Source organism: Penaeus chinensis, chromosome 16 (genome assembly GCF_019202785.1).
Source record: "Penaeus chinensis breed Huanghai No. 1 chromosome 16, ASM1920278v2, whole genome shotgun sequence".
Classification (NCBI taxonomy): domain Eukaryota; kingdom Metazoa; phylum Arthropoda; class Malacostraca; order Decapoda; family Penaeidae; genus Penaeus; species Penaeus chinensis.
This window is the reverse complement of record NC_061834.1, coordinates 8,716,362-8,735,266: the sequence shown is the minus strand read 5'-3', so window position 1 is coordinate 8,735,266 and position 18,905 is coordinate 8,716,362. Positions and strand designations below refer to the sequence as shown.

The 18,905-nt window shown below is 39.7% G+C and overlaps 1 protein-coding gene across 1 annotated transcript in view; it reads right to left on the bottom strand.

Moving 5' to 3' along the window:
* The window catches only part of LOC125033178 (dynein heavy chain, cytoplasmic-like), a 32,557-nt gene that overhangs the window by 12,753 nt on the left and 899 nt on the right, over positions 1-18,905 (bottom strand). Inside the window, 35 exon segments of the mRNA XM_047624532.1 lie at positions 739-771; positions 1,817-1,882; positions 2,220-2,366; positions 2,566-2,752; positions 2,925-3,159; positions 3,302-3,431; positions 3,549-3,682; positions 3,841-4,123; positions 4,225-4,371; positions 4,619-4,849; positions 4,958-5,123; positions 5,377-5,544; positions 5,674-6,953; positions 7,118-7,319; positions 7,502-7,710; positions 7,993-8,145; positions 8,344-8,490; positions 8,695-8,874; positions 9,005-9,088; positions 9,332-9,403; positions 11,239-11,289; positions 12,123-12,257; positions 12,595-12,726; positions 12,886-13,128; positions 13,276-13,464; positions 13,577-13,693; positions 13,798-14,041; positions 14,162-14,283; positions 14,452-14,672; positions 14,795-14,981; positions 15,099-15,227; positions 15,698-15,824; positions 15,957-16,130; positions 16,485-16,578; positions 16,714-16,935. Of these exon segments, the coding sequence (XP_047480488.1) occupies positions 739-771; positions 1,817-1,882; positions 2,220-2,366; positions 2,566-2,752; positions 2,925-3,159; positions 3,302-3,431; positions 3,549-3,682; positions 3,841-4,123; positions 4,225-4,371; positions 4,619-4,849; positions 4,958-5,123; positions 5,377-5,544; positions 5,674-6,953; positions 7,118-7,319; positions 7,502-7,710; positions 7,993-8,145; positions 8,344-8,490; positions 8,695-8,874; positions 9,005-9,088; positions 9,332-9,403; positions 11,239-11,289; positions 12,123-12,257; positions 12,595-12,726; positions 12,886-13,128; positions 13,276-13,464; positions 13,577-13,693; positions 13,798-14,041; positions 14,162-14,283; positions 14,452-14,672; positions 14,795-14,981; positions 15,099-15,227; positions 15,698-15,824; positions 15,957-16,130; positions 16,485-16,578; positions 16,714-16,935 (6,641 nt within the window).

The window sequence follows — 18,905 nt, the reverse complement described above, 5'->3', positions numbered from 1 at the left end:
TTCCACAATGAAGGTGCGTGACGAGAATATCTAGGCAATCTAGAGTTAAGTGACAACGGCTTCAAGATGCCTAGATATATCAAGGATATGGATATGGAAAGAGAGAGAGAGCATAGAACTGAGGAAGATGTAGAAATCCTGACACTGTGGTGATTTTTTTCTTTTTCTTTTCTTATAAAACAAGCTTCTGAATATAAAGTATTTCTTTTGGTTCTTATCATCTTTTTCTTTCTTTCCTTTTCTTTTTATTTGCAAACAAGGCAGCAGAATATGTCTGTTGGGGATAGTGCTTGGTGGCCCAAAGTCACAAATGATTTGCATTAAGATCTTCATCACAAGTAATTTCACATCCAAGATAGCATCAATTTTCACCATCAATATCACTATTGAAAATGAGGTTGAACATTGCAAAGCAAACCCAATTAATTCTAAGGCCATAACAAAATATGTATATATATAAAATGAAAATAAATAAATAAACCAAGTTTTATGGCACAAGCAAATAAAAAGTCCGACTTCAAAATGCGACTTAAGAGAGAACAAAAAGTTTATACCAAGCACAAAGGGGTGGGGGGGAGGGACAGAGGGAGGTAAGGGGAGGGAGAGAGAGAACGGAGAGCCAAGATTCGGCAAGCGTGGGTGTGAGAATACAGGTGAGAGCACAGGTGAGAGCAGGCAGTACAAGGAGGCCGAGAGACCCCCCATTGGACAAAGTGTATTGGTCCGCGTTGCCCTTACCTTCTCGCACCAGCCCTCCCCAGGTATACTCCCCTTTGGCAGACATGGGGGTAAACAGTGTTTGTAAATTAACTGCCAAACATTAATGCGGTTATCAAAAAAATAACTCATCTTCAGGAGGGAGATACCAACATATTACAGTTCTCAAACATTATATATATCTATCTCTTGTATCATATCAACACAACAATTGCAAAAATAACTTGACTGCTGCATATCCACCATGAAAAGTTACATAAAAGTTCAAGTACAGGTCAGGCATATTTTCTTTACTTTCTTTTTCCAGTTAGTTCATCCCAAAAGAAAAAAAAAAGTATAAGTTCCATACTTCATACAACGGAATCTTTTTGTGAGAGTTTGATGACATGAGAGTGGAATGGAGCCTAAGCTTAGTGAGCTCGATATATGTAGATGACAGTAATGACGCCAATCACAGCCTATGTATCTACAGAATAGTTTTACAGATGAAATCACTAGAGCTTCATAGGTCTGACAACACAGGTTTTTATTAATGTGAACACTCACTCAATTCATCAGTATTTCTAGACAATCAGACTAACTACTCAGTTGCAAAGGGTATAATCTCTCTTAATCAGATAGGGATACTTCGTGTGTGTTGCAGTACACATAAGTATGAAAAAATATCAAAAGACAAACACTGTGCTTTTGATATGTTCTCATCTTACTTTAGGTTACTCTCTTGTAATGTAAAACTGTAAATTTGTTAGTGCATTCATTTACACTGACTGCAACCACTCTAATGCAGTGTAGGAATGAAGGGTTCTGGCACTGGATGGGCGTAAGTGCTTTTGCTTCACCTCGTATCATTGTGAAACAAGATTTTATAGCAAAACTGAACAACATTGCAATGACACAGTATGTAAGAATTCAGTTTTGGATTTATATGTTGCAATACTGAACATATGTCTGAGTTACCAATCAGAGGCAATCATGATCAAGCAAATCAACTTCCTTTTTGCAATTGAATTCCTACATTTTGCTGGACTGTACTTCAAATGGTAAATTCCTTAATCAAGAAAGAAAAGAGAAAAAATAAAGGAGCACTTCTTGAACATACCTTCTCCATCCATTGGGCTCCTTGTTCCTCTCCTTCGCCACACACGAAGAACTGCTCCCGACACACCTGAGAAACAGAGGAAGTAAAAACAAATACATTCACATATTAACCCATTGGTGATGGGTGTAGAAAACTTAAAAAAAACTCTACGCTCTGGCAAACCACGGCAACGCGCCGACTTTGAGCGCGTGAGTTCGGTACATCAAGCCAAATCACTGCCTCGGAGCATTTTGGCGCGCTGCCGCGGCGGACAGCCGCACGCCACATTTTGAGCGGTTTGTTATCACCCCTATAGGCGTGACCTGTCGGGAAGGGGTTAAAGACAACAAAAATGTACTAAAACAACAGAGCATCAATCTGCAATTTAAAGGCAATCCAAGTACTGAAAAAGGAGCAACCATACCTTCCTGATCTCCTCCTTCAGGCCAGTCATCTGGGCTCGGGTGTACTCAATGCCAGGGAACACATCAGACAGAAGGGAGAACAGGAGAGGAATGTCTTCGGCCACCAGCTTGGGAACCATGGTCTCGCACACACTCTGGATCAGGATCTGGAAGGGGTAAGAGAATTTATTGCAAGACTGTAATGAAAGGACACTGCAAATATCAAACAAATCATTCTAATCGCAACAGAACTAGAAGGGAATTAGGCTGGTTACTCTGAACTGTTGGCTGTGGATTCTGTAACAGATGCATCTCCCACATATAAAATTAGAATGAAAAATATTCCTTTTTGATGTATTTCCTGACCTCTTGTTCTGGAAGATTCTCGGCAATAGTTCCTTCATCAATGTTCTCTTCTTCACGGCTCCTCATTTCTTCCTTTAGCCTCTGGATCCTGTCACGCTTCACATTACCGGCAGACACCAGCACAGACTTCAGGGCTCGGAGACCAAAGTCATAGTGAGACTGGTTGGACAGCTGTTCGTCACACAACCTGGTGAGAAAGGGGAAAATGTGTTTTAATGGTTGTTGATCTGGTAACTATAATATTTATAAAATCCAACATCTTCAGAGTATACTTAAGAAATTATAACACAAAGCTATGAACACAAACACATACTTACCAATGCCTCATGAAAAAATATGAATAATAAAAAAGAACTCACTTGAAGAATGGCACAATCTTGCTGGCAAGCTTCTCTGCTGACCTGAAGCCCTGACTGAACAACATAACCTCAGCAATGAGCTGCCTGTCTGGCTTGGTCATGGCAAGGGAACGGAACAGTTTCTTAAGGTTGTCAGGAAGGTTGGATCGCCCAGCATAGCCAGGATTCATGGTGATGAAGATGGCCATGTCTGTCGAGACCTTCACTTGTTTGCCTACCAACTCCACTGTTAACACTGTGGAAATGAAAAATGGGAAAAATTAAGTGAACATCTACAAATGTGTGTTAAAGTATTTTAGATATTCCTCAATTTACATCTCCAGAAAAAAAGAAAATACCTTTTTGTGTTGCACTATTGCCAAATTCTTTTGACCTACCCTGCTGGCCACTCTTAGCTCCAGCCTGTTCTTTAAGTGCTTCCTGAATAGTTTGCACTTGCTGTGACACAGCAGACAACATCCTCTCCTCCAAACGATTGAACTCATCGAAGCAACCCCAGGCTCCAACCTGGAAAGAAATTATCATCAATCCTGTATAACTTTTAAGCCCTTCTAATAAGAGAAGTCTTGTATCTCTTCACTGGCAATACAGATTTATCAATCCATAAAAAGATCAATATCTTACCTGGCAGAGGCCTACAAAGATACGGCCCATGGCCTGGAAGTCAAAGGTCTCGTCACAGTTGAAGACCAAGACAAACCGGCCAAGTTGGTTACCCAGAGCCTTCACCGACTCCGTCTTTCCAGTACCAGCAGGACCTGGGAATTAATAAAAATAAAATAATTCAAAACAGCATTTCAGAATTATACCAGAGCAATATCAAGTAGCTAGTAAATAAATAAATGAATAAATAAATAAAAAAGTACAAATGAGCATCTCTCTCAAGAAAGAACAAGTAAATCATCACCCAACTTACCGAATGGTGATCCTCCAAGCCTGGCCTCCAAAGCCTGAGTCATGGTGAGGTAGCAGCGATCGGTCAGTGGTGTCTGCACCAGCTTGTCCTGAACACCCAGATACTCAAATCCATAGTTGAATTTGGCATTGGCCATGTGGATGCTGAGCTGCTTCAGAGGATCATTCTGCTTAGGGTCAAAGTAGAAGCGCATCTGACACAGCCAATCAAAGGACTTAGGGTTTGACACCTTGTTCTTGATTAGGTTCCTTGTCACAGTTCTCTTGTGTACAAACTCATTGATCTGCAAAAGAAAATGAGGATGAGTACTCTTTTTGCTTTGACACTGTTAACAATATCACTTTATTTCACACACTGAAAGTAACACAAATATCCTATACTCACCAGATGTTCCAACTTCTTCCTACGAAGTGGTGGCTGTTCTTGGAGAACAGAGTCAGCAAGCACAGTCAGTGTTGCTTCCACCTGAACGAGCACTTGTTGCAGTGCTGAGGAGTCACCATTGGCAGCAGTAGCGAGTGCAGCTTCAACCTGAAAGCAATTCATCATATATCAGGGTTTTCTTCCCAAAAGCATATATGCATGACAATGCAAGTATGAACAAACACAAATAATCATATGATAATGAAAAATAATACAAAAAAAATATAAGGATTTTGACTGACTACACTTGTGATTATTGCTTAAAGTAATGCATGAACTGCATCCTGACCTAGTTTAAGAGGCACATATGCCCAAGTTCAGACAAAATACTGAAAAAATGTCTGCTACACCTTACCTCCTCACTCCAGGAGATCTGTGCAGCCAACACAACCAGCTGTGCCTGATACTTGTCACACCACTGAAGGTATGACTGGGTGTCAATGGGTCCATGTTTGAACTGCTTGATATCTGCAACAGCTGCAGCCAGATTCTGAGCCAGGGTCATGCGCATCTCATGCTCTACCTGTTTCAGCCATTCATTGATCTTTGGATTCTCAACTGTAGATACAGGCTTGTTGAAGTTTACCTGAAAGAAAAAAGAAAAAGCTTATTTGCAAGGCAAATATAAACCAACTGCTAAAGTACATTTAGCCCTTTTCTCTACAGTCACAACCTGTATGTTCAAACAGCTTACCACTTCTCCCTCACGGGATGCAATACCCATGACAATGGTCTCATTCTCATCCAAGATGATGGCAGTGACACCAGCAAACATTTTCTTGAAGTGCTTCTGCAAGCGAGGGATGTTCTTGCTGTTACCAATGATTTCCAGCAGATCTTCATCTCCCACAAAGTAGAACCTTTAACAAACATAACATATGCTATTAGTACTGTCATTTGCATGAAGCAAATACAATTAAACGCTGTGATTCATAACCTCATAAAAGGCCAAATATGCAATGAAAAAACTCTTCATAAATTCATGCCATGATATGAATCCATTAGTAGATGTACTCAATTTTCAAATACAAGGCCAATTCAGCAATCATTATGATGACAAGATCAAACCACAGGAAAGAGCCTACTGACACAACAACAAGCAATTTAGCTCACCTGGGGAAGGATGATCTCTCTCGCTCCAAGTACTCTCCAAGGGCCTTCTGAATCTTGCCCAGTAGATCAGCCAAACGTTCCAGGGACCTCTGCACACCCTGGATGTTCAATACATCCATCACCATGGGAGACTTGCTCACCTTCTTCATTAGATTCAAGAATTCAGTGCTGAAAATGAATTAAATTTAGTTATATTTACAGAGCATATGAAACATTCTTTAACACAAAATAAATAAGACTCCTACATTATTTATCATTTTTTCTTTTCTTAGACTATGCAACCCTTAATAGGCTTACCTGATGCTGCTGAACCTTGATGTCTCCACAGGCAGGAGTGCCTTGATGTCTGATGATCCAGAGAAGATGCCCTCAAGGTACACCCACCTACGCTGGACATCGATCCACACATCGAAGAGGGAGTTGATGCGGTTGAGCTTCTCTTCCCAGGTCAAAGCCTCTTCCTCAAACTCCCTGTAGTAGGGGGACAGTTTCATGGCTGCCACTGAATTGATGTGCTCCTTGACTTTGTTGAACAGGTCATCCCAGCCACGGATCAGCTTGCACTTGTTCTGGTAGTTGATGAGGTCAAGCTCATAGCTCTGCCATGACTCACGCACCTGCTTCAAGAACTCTTCCAGGGCCATTTCTCCCTGTGCAGTGATGATCACATTCTTGATGATGGCCTCATTCTTCATTAGGTCAATGTCCCAGACCTGTCCGAGGGTGAGGTCGCTGAGGACCCAGTTCACATGCAGCTGTTTCATCAAGGTCTTCCAGTGACGTTCCTTAAGGGCATCACTCTTGAGCTCCACAATTGTCATGTTGACCTTGGTGTAGCTCTGCAGTAGCCTCTTCACATACTCGTAACTGGCATACTGGCGTAGGCGAGCTGGGAGGTCCTTCAGTTGTGTCAGCAGCTGGTCTAGCTGAGCTCGGAGCTTCCTTGGTTGGACAGACAGCCACGGTTTCTCCTTCATCTCATCAATCTGCTCCCAGATCTTTGCCAGTTCTGCCCATACTCCCTTCAGGTCTTGTAGCTCTTCATATGCAACAGTCATTCTGTCCTCTGAGGTGTTCAGTGCACCAGGCTCTTGCAGCTCCAGGGCCTCCTTGGCCTTGGCTACATTGTCACGGTCATCCTTCAACCTTGTGAATTTGCTCTCATACATCTGCAAGCGCTGGAGAGCCTCATCAGGACGGATGTGTCCTTCAACGGGCTTTCCGTGCTCCCAGTCTTGCAGGAAGTCATTGGTGCGTGACTCTACTGCTTTGTCCTCAGCAACAATCTTGAGCTGCAGTGATGCAACCTGGGTCTGGATGCTTGAATCCTTGCGGCGGATGATTTCATTGAAAGCACCCCATTCACCTTCAATGTTGTCCACATGAAGCCACTGGTTAGGGAACTGGAACCTCTGGCGCTCCAGGATGCGCTGGCCCTCCTTGTACATATCTACATGCTTCTCCCAAGATTTCATCTTGCGTTTGAGTGACTGCACATAGGTAATGAGTGTCACTGCATCAGAGGTGCTGGCAGCATCAATGCTCTGTTGCTCCAGCTCACTGCGGCTCTTGGAAACCTAAAAATAAATAAAAAATAACAATGCACTCATTGGATACATAGAATACAACAATTAAGACAAACCCTTGAAAAGATCAGTGATTCTTCTGTTCCAAAGATACAGCAAGAAAGTTGCTGAATTGAACTGTATAACAGAACAAAAATTAGAAAAAAGAACCTTACCTGTGCATGGAAGTGTGTCATCTCCTGACCCAGCAACTGGCCAAACTTGCTCAGGACATCCTTGTGCCACGAGTCATACTTCAATGACACCTTGCTCTGAACCTTGGTGTAGTCCACCACAATGGGGCCAAAACCACGTCGGGTTTCAGAAGTGTCAAAGGTTGTGCGACACTGCTTGATATCTTGGAGAAGTTTCATCCACCTAGTTAATGCAGACAATATATGTTTAAGACTACAGTTACATCACACATAAAAAACTATCCACATAGAACCAAGACTGGTTATATACATAATTTTAAAAACATCACTGCCATAATCAAATAAATAAATAATAATTAAAACAAACAAAGAGGAAAATGAAAAAGATAAAAACAAAAAACCTACTTTGCCACATCATCTCCCAGCTGTCCATAGAGATGGTCTGGCTGAAGATCCCACAAGGCCTGGTACTGAAGCCACTCCTTCACGTAGTTTGAGACTTCATCTACAACAGCATCCACTGCAGCATAGGCTGATTTGATGTATGAATGCTCATCTGGGAGTTTGATCAGCAAGTTGCGGTACACCTGGGTGGTTGGGCGATCTAGGCCAACCTATAACAGAATCAGTAAGCTGAGTTTCTTCTACATAATTTTTGGATTTTGTCATTTTGGAGTGTAACTGTCCAAGATTCTTATTTATTTTGTTATTTGTTCTAACAAGATATTAAATCTGATAATTCACTGGAAAAATCTGAATTCTTCAAAAATACTAAAAACACAATTTCAAACTCTTTAGAAACACAATATGCATTTCAACATGCATCAGTAAATTAATACCTCTATCAATTATCTTACCAAGCAGTATTCAAAACAACAAATCTAGACTTCCTTAACCTGGTAGCGTGTGCTCTGGATGCGGTTCTGTGACGTGACGATGGCCTGCCAGCTGAAGAACTGCTGCATGATCTGGTAGCGTGCCTCCTCAATGGTGGGATGCATGTACATGGTCTGGTTGGTGATGCGTACCTCTTGCACCACTTGCGTGATCTGGAAGGAGCATCAGAGCCTTTTACTAAACTAGAAGAGTGGGGGACCCTTTAAAATTCTGCCTTTATTCTGTTGTATTAGAAATATTAGCCCTAGCCACTAAAAATGGAGGTAACCCAATTCAAAAAGTTTAAATTTTCTTGTCTTTTAATTGGTAAAGCTCTCAAACCGATATCTTATTTGTAACAAATTACTAACCTTGGGATCTCCGCCTGGTTTATGGATAGGCTTGTCGGGTGTGTCTGTGTCCATTGGAATATCAATATCTTCATCCTTCTGTCCTTGCAAAGCTGCAGTCCAAGCTTGCATCCCTGCTTGCAGACGACCAGCCAGCTTCTTCTCAACCTGTGGGTGAACAAGACAAAAAATAATCCCAATTGCCACTACAAAAATATTTTCAGCTAAGATGGATATTAGAAGCCAGGTAAGGCATCACAAAAAATATAAACATTGATAAAAAAAAGAAGAAAATCTCTAATTATGATACCAGTCAGTATTATAAACTACTTATTACCAACTTCATCAAAACTCAAAGGTCAATAGTATCACCTGCTCATCAAGCCTCTGCACCCAGATGTGAAGGTTGGAGTACTGGTGAAGTGACAGATCATCAACAGCTTTCTGGATCTTGTTAAGAATCTCTGCAAAGGTTGAGTGTGCATATTGACACACGTCAAGGGACCGGACGTCCACATCCAGCTGTTCTTCTAACACTAACAAATCGTCCACCTGAAATAATAATTTTTTTTTAGACATTCTCAAAAGGAATAGTAGACTTCTCAAGAACATTGATCTATAAAACAGAACAAAAACTATTACAATACTAGACTTTCAAAATCTGTTACAACACTCTTCTTACCTTTTCCTGGAATGTGAAGACGCATTCTGCCAGGCGCTGAACATAGGGGTCCAGCTTGTATGACTCCCAGACAAGTGACATACCCTATGAAAAAGAAGAAAAAAAGAAATTGAAGTCTGTATGCTTCAACAAAATATAAAGAATACTGTGCTATAATTTCAAGATCTTTTATACTTACTAACAAATTTCTACTGACAATCACTCAACTGGCTAACATAAAATCTTTATATTCATAAAATATCCCAACATGTTCTCAAATAAAGTCTCCAAAAGAAGACTCAGCAATCACATTCAAATCAATCCATCAATTGTACATTCTCCGCTTACCTCAGATAGAAGTCCCTGAACCTCTTTTCTCATTCCTGCTACCAGGAGCAAGATGTTGGTTTTGTCCTCCATCTGTAACCAATTGCACAAGACCATTAGCTTATACTTTACATATTAGTTTGTCTATCACGAAGACTTCTTTTTTCATGACTTGGTGCAAATTGAACTTGATAGTCTACATTCTTCAAATTATCTCTTTCTGAATTTATCTCTATTACTAGAAAACTGCTTTCTTTTCTTTGCTTTTCTATACACAATAATTCAAAACTAAAAGCAGTGGAACATAGAATCTACTATGCAAAATATTCAAGACGAGTAAAAAAGCTGAGATTTAAAATTCTAGGATCTACCTGCAAAAGATGGTTTGGTTTAGTAACGTTCCTCAAGATCATAATTTACTGCTGTATCAAAACACTTGTTAAAAGACATTTTCTGAGATCGCATCACAATCCCCATGCTGGTTAAGCAATACATTTCCGAGCAAAAGACATGTCAACACTATCGGCAAAAAATTAAATAAAAAGAGTCATTTGCACCGACTTTATCTGCGAGGCACTGCCTATCCTCACGTGATTTAACAATGGTGCACATTTTTTCTTATGGGCTGAGAGAGAGGAAGAGAGAGAAAGAGCTAACTCACTGTACAACTTTCTCAATAACAAAAATACAGGCCCATTTTGAAAAACCAGCATGCATGACTCTTGACAGTGTTAGTAGTCCTTCCATGCAGTCACACTTCCAATGTTCTTTGGTCAAACAGAACCACCCTTGGATTCTGCAATTAGATCAACATCCTCGTCACTCCATGCGCAGCCACCACATAGTGCTCCAACAAGCTCCATAATACAGGGGAGTGAAACTGTAGGATAATCATGTGTTATGTTTCCACAATTCTTTTTTTTTTTCTTTCCTTTTTCTTTTTCTCTTTTTCTTTACAATCTTAATCTCCTCCCCTTTATTCATTTTCTGTTATTTGGAAATTGAGAAATTATATCATGTCCAACTTTATGTTCAGATTTTTAAGTTGCTAAGAAATCTCCATAATAAACTACAAAGTACTAAAAATTACATAATTAAATGCAGCCAAGGGATCATTAAGCTGGGGATGACACAACAGACAGGGAAAGCCTAAGCATGGGACAGACACTGCCATTCCACACTTAATGGGACGAGGCAGAGAATTCTTTCAATTCTACGAAAAACTCACGGTATAATAAAAATAAATAAATAAATAACCAAATAATAACAATATTAAAGATTTATTAATGAATACTATAGCTTTAGGTCTTTATTTCTGGATAAGCAAAGTGCTCCATCTTTATCTCAAGTCGAAGAGAATAAAAAAAAAGAAGGCATTTTCAGGTTAATCAGTTAATTTTCATATTTAGATCATGTGTTTACAGCTACGGAGACTTATTACAACAAGGATCAGTCTCTGTGCTTAGAAGGCTAAAGCAAGAGGGAGGGAAATGCCAGTGTACAAGAGGGATGTTAAAAAAAAAAAGAAAAAAAAGAAAAAAATCAGTGAAGGATATATCGAGATTATTACCTCAGCCCCCACATGGCCAGTCATGGGAATATCATTCTTTATGCATTTTTTTTCTTCTTTTATATTGCTTAACTATACAACTATTAAAACTTTGACATAAACCATAACTTCTACCAAGATAGCAAGGGAGGTTCTCAAAGTAAACAAAACATAATAAAGCAACAAATACTCATCAAATTTCTTGATTCTAATCATCATTTTGCATGACTGTCATGTAAGGGCCAGGAGAGGGAGGGGGGGGAAAGAAGTTGGGGACAACTCAGTGTGGTTTTGTGATGAACAAATAGAGAGAGAGCGCGGTTATATGGCAAAGAGTTACACTGATGAAGCCACACAGATTCTGACAAGACGAACATACCAACAGGGACGCTTTGACGGCAGGGCTGTGTGGTCCACCCCGCGACAACAGCTGTGGTACCACAGTAATTGTCAATTATAAATCACCGAGAGAGTAGAGAAGTCGGTGTTGTTGAGTAATGGTTGTGGGAGGGTTATTTATTGTGATGTTTTATGCTCCATGAATATTGGCATAATATTTATGGGTATTTGAAGGGGGAATTGAAAAGAAAAAAAAAAAAGGGGTAGCTATTTTTCTCAGAGACATTATTTGTTTTGTCTGTCTGTTTCTTTTTCTAATCCCCTACATCTAACAGACATCTGAAAGTATCTAAACATAGCACATGTTCTTCTTTCCAACATTATATTCACATATGAATCCTGAAACTTCAACTGCCTTTTGTGTTTAAATAACCTGTTGAACTACAATTAACAATTGTATCTGATTATAACCTGTAGCATCAAAAAAATCCACCTTGATGAGCCAAAAGCTACCCATTCTCATGAATTATTCTAGGTACGGGAAGCCCAAGTCCTGCCCCTCCTGTGGCGCAAAAAAAAGCCACTTCAAATATTCACACGCAGCAAACTGGCCAGCAGCATTTATCAACAGCACGAGCAAGCTGGGAAAACCTCAAATCACAAAAATATATATAAGTAGAAAAAAAAAGGAAAAAAAATACCACTCCAATTCACACAAAAGCATTATTGTTAATGGTAACATTTGAAGTGGTTTTTCTCTACACTGGTAAAGCTGGTTGGATGTCAGCACTTCCATTTTCTTTGACCTATTTCCAGGAACTCTGTAATGATTTCAGCCCAAAGTGGGCAAAAGAAAATGGCTGATGCCAATATCATAACACACACAAAATAAATGAAAACAATACTGGGCTTATTAGTTTTTACCTTCTCCAGGGTTCTTTCGTAGGTGCGGACACTCTCAATGAGAGAGATGGCAAATGGGTAGAGCTGATTTGCTTGGTGGGCTTTGTTAACGATAGCCAGTGGTACCCTGAACCCTAAGTTCTTCAGATTCCTCACCTACAAATAGTATAAGAGTTAATCCTCTAAGAGACACTTTCACTTAAGATAACTAAAATGAACTGAAGTAGCTCTTACTTCTTTTTCAAAATTAACTGCATTATATCATATCTAGTGTTTCTTAATCATTGTCTTTTAAGTGAAAAATAAGAGCTGTTCAGACTAAAATCTTTACCAAAATCTTTCATAATAATCTACAGATTGTAAAAACAATAGTCGGCTATACTTGTTCATAAGACTTTAATCATCTAATACTGATAAAGCAATTGAGGTAGACATAGCAGATTTACATCAGAGTACTAAAAAAGAGAGAGAATAAAGTATGAATGAAACTTACCTCCTTTGAGAGAGTAATAATTTCAGGTAGGAAGTTGACCTTCAGCTTATACTCATTACCTTTTCCCGTTCTGGATCGATGCATTTCAATTGCAAAGATACGCCCTGATACACCCAGGTTGCGCTGTTGAACCTGGAAAGAGAAAAATTTAATGTAATTTTAAAGATTCCAGATATTTGAGCTTCTAGTAAAGATTACTGTCTCAAAGCTTACTATATATATATTGAAGACTATATCAGAGCTTCAGTGAAGAGCAGCACAACCTTCCATAAAGACAGCAGTTCTCCTTACCTTCCTGGCCCAGTCATCGAATATCTCCTGGGTGTTGAGCTTGAGTCGGAAGGAGTCTCCATCCCCCTTCAGCTTCTGCCCTTCAACATGGCTCTCCCAACCTTTGCCCAGGACATCTTCTACCCTCCTCATGTAAGCAGTGAGTTGGCGGTCAATCTGCTTTGCCCAAATGATGGAGCCAGAGACAGGTGGCAGGTCACGGACGTGGCTCATCCTGCAACACTTACTTTGCGGATACTGGACCTGAAGAAATGGAAATCAAACAGATATTAAAACTATTACTGAAACTGATGAACAAGGAATTACAGACTATAGCTTCGAGTTTCACAATTTTTTTTTTTTTTTTTTCTAAACACCAGTCATAAGCAACCTTCTTGATAAGCTTCTTACCTTGAACTTTTCGTGAAGGCTCTCAATGTCATCCTTCACCCTTTGTATCAACTGCGTCTGATACTCCCTGATAGCTCCTCGTATATGAGGACGAACAAACAGAGCATTGAAACGCGAGAAGATACGGAACATTTCATTGGCATTCTTTGCAGTTCCTAGTTGATCTCTCAGCCTTGCTGTAATGCGAGTCTGAAAAACAGAGGGGCAGCCGTTAGTTCCACAGACTATTCAAGCAAATTCAAGTAAAAGATATATATGTATGTATACACCTTTTTGAAGAATCACAACAGCCTTAACTTACCTCAACTCGATCAATACGCTCATCATAGCGCTTCAATGCTGCCTCCCACATTTCTGTACCTTCCTTGCTGATGTCCAGCCCATCAACCTCTTTTACATTCTCATAGGCTAGATTCACCTGAAACATCAGAAATCCTCTTATAATATACTTTCATTTACCTACAGACATGTCATTATTAGTCACCTCCCATACAACAAAAACAAACAAGCTTCCAACCACACCTCCTCAATGGCATTCAAATCTGCTGCATCCATTTCAGGCTTGAGCTCTGCAGTGTCTCCATCAGCTAGAGTGGTTGTCTTCACCACAGAGGGACGCAGAACTCGCACGATGACTGTCCGCAGCTGTTCATGCTGACGGCGGAACTTGCGCATCTGTTCCATGCGCAGTTGGAGTTTCTTGTGGGCTGGGGACACACGCCACACCATCTTCAGCTGTTCGTCTCTCTTCTTCTTCACAATGTCTCTGATAATATCCAAACAGGCAATAAATATATATTAGTCTTCCAGCCTTCATAGCAAACTTAGAAACTGAAAGCTATGAATATATTTGAAAATATAGTACTTCCAAATGCATAAAAATTACCTTAGAAGACCCTGCAGTTTCTCATATTCATCATCCCAAGTGATGAACACATCAAAGCACTGACTCATAACTTTCTCAAACTCTTCGAAGGCAATGTGCATTAAACGACGAGTTCCAAGTACCTGTGCATTAAATAACAGGTTTGAATATAAGGAAAAAGCAATAACACTAATTAGAGCATTTCAAATTAAGTTTTTAAAATGTTTGCAGTTTCTAGCATCATAACAATTGGTCAAAACTTCATAACCACTAAATGGAATAAATTACAATTTTCAAATTGTGAATCTCACCTTTAAGATCTGAGAAGACAGATCTCTGGATATGGCCTCAACAAGTCGAAGAGCCCTCTGGATTGGGTATTTGGTGGACCTTATCTTACGCAAGTGGTTGAAAATTGCCTGGACTGCAGATCGGATTTTCTCGAGCTCGGTGGCAGCCAGAAGGTCATTCAGAGGGAAGTCCTTCATGAGAGGAGCATAGTCATTCACTGTGGCCAGGGCCTGCTTCAAACCTGTGAAATGATAAAGGGTATTTTTTCAAAACAACTTTATACCTGTTAGCGTGTCAGTTTTAAAATACTTTAATAATTGTCTACAACAAGTCACATTCACACATGTCCCTCCTCCTACCCACCTGTGTCAGTGTCAAAAGAGACTGTGGCATGGAAGCGCTTCCCGTGCTTCAGGACATCCAGAGTCAAAGCAACTTCAAGACTTTCCCTTTTGTCCTGAATCTTGAGGAGGGCACGCTCCAAGTTCAGCCAGAAGCTAATCTCCTGTAGGGCTGTGCCACTGGATGGATCTCTATCGAGCTTGGTCACCTGAAAGCAAAAACATTCAAATAAAATAAAATACCTTTGAATTCTATCCACTATCATATTTCAATAGTGGTTCATTTACTTCATACACACAAAGTAGAAACAACTGTCTTAACTTACTTTCTGAATTTCTCTGATCCACCTTGCAACACCATTCTGCAACTGATTGAGGAAGTTTGAGTCCTCAACCCTGTCCCCAAAGTCAGCTACTTTTGGGCGGGTCCCTTCATCAGCACACTTCTTAATCACCTGAAGAAAAAAAAAAGAGGTAAAAAATGTATATATTCATAGAGATGAATTTTAAATAGTTACCCATATGCCCTTCTTTACAGATTATGCTATTATATGGGGAGGAAATGAAAAAGTCATGGGCTATGTACACAACCTTACAGAACTAAGGAACTGAAAAACAAATATAAAACTAGGTTTCACTTCACAAAACAAGATGCATCAAAAAGCCGATTGGCTGATTCATGAGGATGCTGAATTATAAACCATTATCAAATGCAGGACATTTATTAAGATTGAAGAAACTTAAATTAGTAACATTTCACAAAAGTTTGAGTTCTCTTGAAAATACCAGTTATGTGTTGAGAAAATTTGTAAATGAGCCCTATAATAAAATCTATACAGACAGAGATAGACATTGATATACAGATAGATAAGAGAAATAAATACAAGTGACAGACACAAACATTTGTTAACATTTGGAAACCAACCTGAGCAACAGTTGGATGTATAGGCAATGAAATATCTGGTATATCAATGTTTTGTTGCAGATGTAGCAAGCCCATTTCAAGCTCTGCAATCTTCTTCTCAACTGAGGGAGCCATCTTATCACCATCCCTATTGGTAACAAAAGTAGTAAAGAAGTGCGTTATAGGAAATATAATAAAAATAACAAAACTGAATATATCCACTCATTTCAAACAGATTCTCCACTCATTTAGAAGACTCTTCAGCAATCTCAGCCCTTACCTCTCGATCTTTCCTGACTCTTTGACGTAAGATTTAAAATAAGGTGCAACAGCATTTGCAATGTATGAATGAAGTGTCTCGTAGGGGGAACCATCACTGAGATTCAATGTTCTCAGCTGTGAGGAGATGGTCTTGTCAGCTTCGACGACACCACCTCGTTTGATGCATAGAATACTGCAAATTAAGTTTTGGAGTAAATCATGGGACTGCACACACAACTTTCATAAAGGAGAGACTTCAGCACATAAATGTAGATACAAATAATTCTTTTTCTGGCCGAAGTTTGGCTTTTAAACCTTATCACCTATAAAGCTCCATGTCAATGCCTTGTACACTTTCAACACAAACCATCAAATTTTTATAGAAGCATTGACAACAAAAAATACAGGGATGAATTAAATTACTCATAAACTATCACTTTCAATCCTCAAATACAGTTACACTCCCTTCAAGTATTATGCAGTAACTAAAGACAACTATAAAACCAAACTACAGAACTGTCAAGCATGACACAGCCTAGAGACAAACCTGTTCATTTTGATGGATGTGAATTGTACCCCAACGCTGATGAGATAAACCACATCCTTTTCCTCCTCTACTTCTCCACCTTCCTCGGTCTCTTCTGTATTAAAAAGAGGAAGACAAAATACATTAGCAAGATAAACAATGATTAGCAAACAGAAAACAGAAAATGCAAATATCATATTCACAAAACGTATTTGGAGAAAATAAACATACAGTGAATAGAAGATTATACCTTTGGTTGCACATCTCTGAATGAGAACCGATTTTGTCTGAGGATCTGTGACAAATTTACGGATCATCTCAATGTTATGGGGATTATTGAAGGCCGACTGCAGTTCTGTCGATGGGTCGTCATCATCTTCCAGCATGACTGAGGTGATACGCAGAAGGTATCTGGTGACGTGCGGCACCTCGGCGACGGCAACAACCGTCTCCAGGCCGCCCCCTCCTGCATCTTGGGGAAGAGGTAAACAGTTAATAAACATTGGAAATAAATTCTAAAGTAATATAAGTTCACTAATAACTGATTTTGCATTTCTTATCTTTATGTTTCTGATATCTATCCATGGATCATGATATCAAAATCATCAATATTCTACCTCATTCCAAAGTAAACATTTACTCACTATCTAAAAGTGTGCAATAAAGAATTTTTTTTTAAACAAAAATTCAAAACAAAGTAAACTTAAAATATAAAAAACTCAATATTTGAAAAAGTACAGCTTTTACTTAGGCAAAGCTCCTCTTAAACCTAAAAAAGGGGGAATTCAAAAAAGGCCACCAAGTGGAATGTTACAAGTATTTCCAAGCATCAATGCAGACATGAGAGATGAAAGTGAGAATGTAATGTGTTACTGCATAGCAACCTCTTAAAATTGCAAGTTCTAGAAAGGACTTGTAGCATAGATTATATGTTTCTTATAGTCTGCAATCAGAAGCTATTCCTAGTGCTGCTAGAGTTTATCTTTAGTACTTGCAAGACCATGAAAGCTGGTTGTCACTTTTATGTAATGTCACAAAATGCATGTCAGTATTACATTCCCCCTGGCAAAATACTTGCTTGAATATTCTAAATATTTTCTCAGCTGCTACATCACACATATTTTTACCACCTTAACCCCTTCTCAACAGGTCACGTCTATAGACATGAAAACAAATTGCTTGAAATGTGGCATGTGGCTGTACGCTGCAGTGGCGCGCCAAAACACTACGAGGCAGTGATTCGGCTTGATATACCATTGATCGCCAGAGCATAGCTTTTTTTTTTTTAAGTTTTCTTCACCCGTTATCAAGGGGTTAAAAAGCAAAAAGCTACAAGTCAACAGAGCCCAAACAAATGTTACCCAGCATTAGCTTTCCTGACTTCAGTAGGATATACATTTAGCACTATTTAATGCCAGCTATCACTGTACCATACTTTCAGTTTGAAGACCATTTCTGTATATTTGCCAGGATGATTACCAAATTGATATCTGTAAAGGGCTAATTCATTCACATTAGGAAAGGGAATAAACTTTGTGAGAAAGTAGTAACACCTAATTTCTTTTTGTTTTCCCTCTTTAATCTACCCATTCAACATATTCTAAAACAAGACTGCCTTAACCAATTATGAATCATATTAAAGAAAACAATATTGTTGCCAGTCATTTCACACAGCTTTCACACTTCGATCATCATAGCTGTTTACGGCTGAAAGCGTCCGTCCATCAGAGGAGAGAAGAGTCCATTCCAGATCTGGATTTGGTCCACTCCTTGACCGGGCACCTTGTCCTCTGACTTAAAACTTCATCGGACTTTGCTCTAATTTCCTAAGTAGTTCCTGGCCATTCGGAAAATGCACTCCCTTGAGAATTTACATCAAATAAGAAACCTTTTGAGCCCTATTTGCATGAACACAATGATAAGAGTATGCTAGCCATTCCAGACTGGTCCAGGCATAGAGGCCAAGTGACTCCTTGCAGGACTGGAGTTTAGACTAGCTTGCTTGACCAGGGAGCCTGACCAGGGAGGGGGAAGGGAGAGGGGGCCCAGAGGAGGGAAGGGAGAGGGGGCCCAGAGGAGGGAAGGGAGAGGGGGCCCAGAGGAGGGAAGGGAGAGGGGGCCCAGAAGAGGGAAGGGAGAGGGGGCCCAGAAGAGGGAAGGGGGATGGGAGAGGGATGGGAGAGGGAGGGAAGGGGATAAGGGAGCATAAGTGGTTTTTCGACTAGTTTCTTGGTTAACAATAGACTGCCAACAAGGCTAAAAAAATGGTTTTAGGCAAGAAAATATGTAAGACTGTCAACAGGCACGGACGTGACACACCAATGACAATGAGTTTGGTGGCATATAGGTGTTGGTTAAGGATACCGAGAGCAACACACAGAGATAGAGGGAAATAGCCACTGCCAACTTATAGAGCATAAAAAATAGTCATAAGTAACACAG